This window comes from Pavona decussata, unplaced genomic scaffold (assembly GCF_977016875.1).
Source record: "Pavona decussata unplaced genomic scaffold, jaPavDecu1.1 SCAFFOLD_42, whole genome shotgun sequence".
NCBI classification, from domain to species: Eukaryota; Metazoa; Cnidaria; class Anthozoa; order Scleractinia; family Agariciidae; genus Pavona; species Pavona decussata.
The window spans coordinates 745001-750000 of NW_028145464.1; the positions used below are offsets into that span (position 1 = coordinate 745001).

The following is a 5000-nucleotide window of genomic DNA, read 5'->3' on the forward strand; positions in this document are numbered from 1 at the left end:
GCTTGTGGGATACAATACAAACAAAGAAGAAATAGAACATTTCATTGAGCAAGCAAATTTGTACCACCCTACCATAAAGTTTGCCGCTGAAGTCTCACAATTAGAAACAACATTCTTGGATACAACAGTCTTTAAGGGAGAGAGATTCGAGAAAGAATAGATTCTCGACATGAGCACACATTACAAACCTACTGAAACATTTCAGTACACAAACTACAAACTAACACCCAGCAGGTGTCAAAAAAGGCTTCGTTAAAGGAGAAGCCCTTTAGGCTTCTGAGGACAAACTCTTCTAAAGTAGTGTTTGAGGAAACATTAAAAAATTTAAAACACGCCTGGCATCGAGAGGTTATCCTAGTAACCTGATGGACAAAATCCTCTCCGAAGTTAACTTCGCAGAAAGAAAGAACGCTCTTACACACAGAAAGCGCACAAGAAAATCTGATTCTACCCTTCGTGACACAATTTCAACCATCACTGCCACGTTTGAAAAATATTCTAATGGACAAATGGCATTTAATACAAAACCAGCCGCTACTAAGAGAGATATACAAGGAATCTCCCTTGATGTCTTATAGAAAAGGGAAGTCGCTTAAAGACATGCTTGTTAAAGCAAAACTATAAAGGCTTTTATCAACACAATGGGCACAAGCGGAGTTGTCAACCCCATTTAAACAAGTTTGATATTTAATCCACTTTTAAATAATAGGAGGTAGTATAACTGGCTGCTTGGGTTCAAAAAGTTGAGCGGAATAGCTGACTTTTTTATTTGCGAATTCGATTTAGCGCTAAAAATAGAATTTTTACATATCAAGATTGTAGACCAGAGTGGAGCCCGGAGCCCTAAAGCGTATGATGTGGAGCCCTAGAGCCCTGAAATTTTCGCCTTGGAGCCCTGGAGCCCTGCATTTTTAAGGCCGGAGCCCTGGAGCCCTAAACCCCTTTGGGACCCTGAAGGTTTGTTTTTCTCACGTAAAGGTGGCGGTCATGACCTATGCCCTCTCGGACGTGACCGCGTTCTTCAAAGCCGCCGCGTCCAGTATCTTAAGGTCCCTAGTATGAATTGAGACGCGGTTGTTGGCAGACGTAGTATCTCAGAACTATAAACCTGTGATCAGGCTCTCAGTCTTGGTATTTTAAAAACCATTCCTGCAAAAATTTAGCGAGCGACCGCGTAAAAATAAGTAAGAGCACTGCTAAAATTGGGCCTTATCACAGGTTTAATGGGGAAACCGACTGAACTTCTGTCAAGGGACATTTAAACTCACCCCAGTTAAACTCACCCCCCACCCCTCACCCCTCACCCCTCACCCCTCACCCCTCACCCCTCAACACAAACCCCCCACCCCCACCCCTCACCCCTCACCCCCCACCCCCCACCGCTCACCCCACACCCCCCACCCCTCACCCCCCACCCCTCACCCCCGGAATAGACCTGCCGCCATAAAACTGTCATAAATATCTTTTCGATCGGCCCCCACGTTCGTTCGTTGTTTTTCAGTTTTTTTTTTTTTTTTACTTCTCAAACCGCAATCACCGGCTCCCTGGCGCAACTTCCGGGCCCACAGTAATTTGGCCCGCGGTAAATATTTTGTGTAACGCAATCGTAACGCAATATAAACTCAGCGGTTGAACTCGAATTGAACTCTTCTGGACCCTGTTTCTTTTGTTCGTTCCACCGATGTGGCCGGCTCTTCCTTGTCCAGTGAATCTGTGGAATCTGCAGGTAAATTGGCTTAAAATTTTTAAAATGAATGATTACTTTCCGGGATACAACTTGCCCAACCGAACAAAATTTAATTTAATTTAGTCTGCATTTTACCCCTGGTCTGCAGTGTTCAGTCTGCATTTTACCCCGAGTCTGCATTTTACCCCCAGTCTGCAGTCTGAAGTCTGCAGTCTGCATTTTACACTGACCGCTATAAAAATAACGAAGTACTGGGCCCAGTTGTAAGCCCGTTTAAGCTAGCCCTGAGTTAACATGAAGTTTGATTCAAGTTTAACTAACAATCAATAATCATTTTTGCAAGAGATTTTATGTCCTTCAGTTTTGTCTTAGATGTCTCTTTACCTTTAGCTGAACATTAGCTTTTAAAAGCAAATTAAGCGGGTGAGATGAAAACCTCGGTTAACTTTGAATCGGCGATTAGCGTTAATCGGCTTTCGAACAACCAGGCCCTGAATTGTAAACTAGTAACGGGTTTCGGTGATTATATTAATCTTAACTTATGTTAGTCGACTACAGTGGAACCCGATTTTACGATCGTCGATCTAACGATATCTGTGTCCCGGTAAAAGTTATTTATAAATCAGGAGTTCGTTTACGACGATATCCCGATTTAACGATATGATTTCGTTGTCCCCTTTCCACATCGTAAAATCGACTGGGTTCCTCTGTATAAATGTATTGTTTATAAAATAATTGAGGTTTCATGGTGTTTTATCAGATGTGTAAATTAGTTTATTTCGGAGTTAGGTAAACTGTTTAAACGTATTAGAATGTAATTTTACTCTTCAGGTTATTTCACAAGTGCGCTGTAAAAAAATAAAAAAATAATAACGTAGTTTGAGAAAGAACCGAAGAGTACATAGTTCTGATATGACTTTTGTATGTGGGACATTTTTCGGTGTTTTTATGACATTGTTATTTGTATTCGTTATGGATGTCAATATCTTAGTGTTGACGCTGTTTGTGAGACAGTTGTGTTTTACGTGAAACAAAATCTTTACTGAACCAAGAAAAAAAAAAATGAAATCAAGGAAAAGGAGAGTAATTTTTCCCCCATGTGCAGCCCAACCTTCGCTCCACACAGTCTAAATTTGTCGTTTGAATACGCCCAATGGTTATTATAAGGTAGATTTCAACAGAAGTTCCACTATTATGCATTATTATTCAACACATTTTGACATTTCCCAAAAATGGTCATGGTGAACTCAATATACGTCGTCCGCACATAACAGATATCCTGCAATATACGTAGTTTTCGTGCGTCGGGGAGAAAAATGGCAGAGCGCTTTCAAAAAGTAACGACTTCGCAAGAACACCAAACTATTAATAACGCTGTTTTATACTGAACACAAAAAAGACAACCAAGTTTGCTGTTAAGAATTGTAATCCGCCGTTAGTGCAAAAACTTTTACTTTTTGTTTATGAACTTTTTACCTTTCTGTTTATGAACTGCAAATTACAGTTTACCAAAAACGTTTAATATATTTTCGCTAGATTTTTGGATTGTCCCGTATGCTAGGGCTTAGAAATTACAAACAGTACATGTATTTCCTTAGATTGGTTCTTGCAGCCGTTAAACAGAGATCTCGATTCGTCTTGAAGAGATGGCGAAAACTACCTGAGAAAATCCGAGCTCGCACTGAAGTGCCTCGAGAAATTCTAGCTTTCTGGCAGACAAAAAGATAGAAGGAGTACAAAGTAATTATTCTCAGAAGTATCAGAGCCGTTTGAAAAACCGTTTAGTTTCATAAAAGATCCAGAGTTCTTGCAAGCAACAATGGCACTAGAATGACTGGGTGCGTTTGTCAAAACACTAAGGAAAGATCGTGAAATTGCTTGCGTAGTAAACAAAGAAACACTCACCCGAGAAATGGTTGAAAAGCTTTTCCAGTCTGTTCAGCTCGCCCCGACTGGCACAACAAATCCTTCGCAGCTTAAAAATACAGTTTGGTTTTAGATTTTGAGGCTTGAAATTTGTGGAAAATTTTGCCGGAACGATTGGCGCACTAGACGAGTACTTAATTTTTTAACTTGGTGCAAAACGCTCTCGATTTCATTCAAACTTGAACAAAGCTGCCACTTTCATTCATGCCGGTCCGCGCGCGGGAAAATGTTACAAGTTTCTTTTTTTTTTTTTTTTTTGACAAATAAAGATCGCCTCCAGCTTTTCTGCTGTAAACCTGTGCTTTGTTATCAATGTGTTGAATAATAAAACAATTATGCTGCTCAATCTTGCGGAATATCGCCTGATTTTAGCCAACTCGGCCTACGGCCTCGTCGGCTAAGTATCGGGCGATATTCCGCGCGATTTCGCAGGATAATTGTTAAATGTTGTGTTTGCGTATCAGAGCATGTTCCGAACAGTTAAATTTATTCAAATTTGAGCAGAACTGAACACCATTGTCGACATGCACATTTTCAAGGCAGGGATTAAAATTCCGAGTTAATGCCTTTATGGTTTTAACTTTAATGCCGTTTGGCTAAATTTCTGAAGTAAAAATTTCTAAAAATTTTCGCGATGTGTTTGTATTGCGCGCGGTAGAAGGGAGAAAATTAGATAACCTTTAATTGAAGGCTGTCTGATAATGGCGACCGCTGATAAAAAGAGCTGTAGGCTCATTTTGATTGTTTTCCTGAAGGTGTCCTTTTACAAAAACATATGGCTTCGAAAGAACAAAACGAAAGAAAACAATCGAACTTATTCGATTCCGCTTGTGCCAAAATATCTGGTGCAGAAGAGCTTATTATTGAGGGGCGAGAATTACTGAAGCGTGATATTGAAAATCTAAGACGTGAAAAAGACGCTCTGGAAGGGATGACTAAAACATTGAATCGAGTTCACTTCGGCAGTATGATCAAATTGAACGTTGGCGGTAAGATGCATCAAACTACGCTCGATACTCTGCGAAAAGACCCAGATTCTATGCTGTGTGCGATGTTTTCTGGAAGATTCGAGTTAAAACCGGACGAGCAAGATGGATCATATTTTATCGATCGCGATGGCAAACTCTTTCGGTAAGTAGACAGCTGGTCGAAGCAATTATGTTTTTATTTAAAGCTGAATATATATTTTTAAAATTCACAATCATTTTATTATGTTTTTGGACCTTCATGAACACAAAGAAAATCTTTGCTTTCTATTTCATCCAACTGAATCTTTGTAACAAATATGAAATCATTGAAATTTGTTTTGAATATTCGTTTTAAGGTCTAATCGTGATATATTGGTTGTTTCTAGACTTTCTAAGTTTCCGTGAAGTTAAAATAATAC

General features: G+C 39.7%; 2 protein-coding genes across 2 annotated transcripts in view; both read left to right on the forward strand.

The window, feature by feature from the left end:
• The window catches only part of LOC146482850 (uncharacterized), a 29680-nt gene that overhangs the window by 11089 nt on the left and 13591 nt on the right, over positions 1 to 5000 (forward strand). The window lies entirely within an intron of this gene.
• Positions 4304 to 5000, forward strand: part of LOC146482851 (uncharacterized) — a 5827-nt gene continuing 5130 nt past the window's right edge. Inside the window, exon 1 of the mRNA XM_085106671.1 lies at positions 4304 to 4744. Within this exon, the coding sequence (XP_084962797.1) occupies positions 4389 to 4744 (356 nt within the window). The 5' untranslated portion in view covers positions 4304 to 4388. The remainder of the gene's footprint in view (positions 4745 to 5000) is intronic.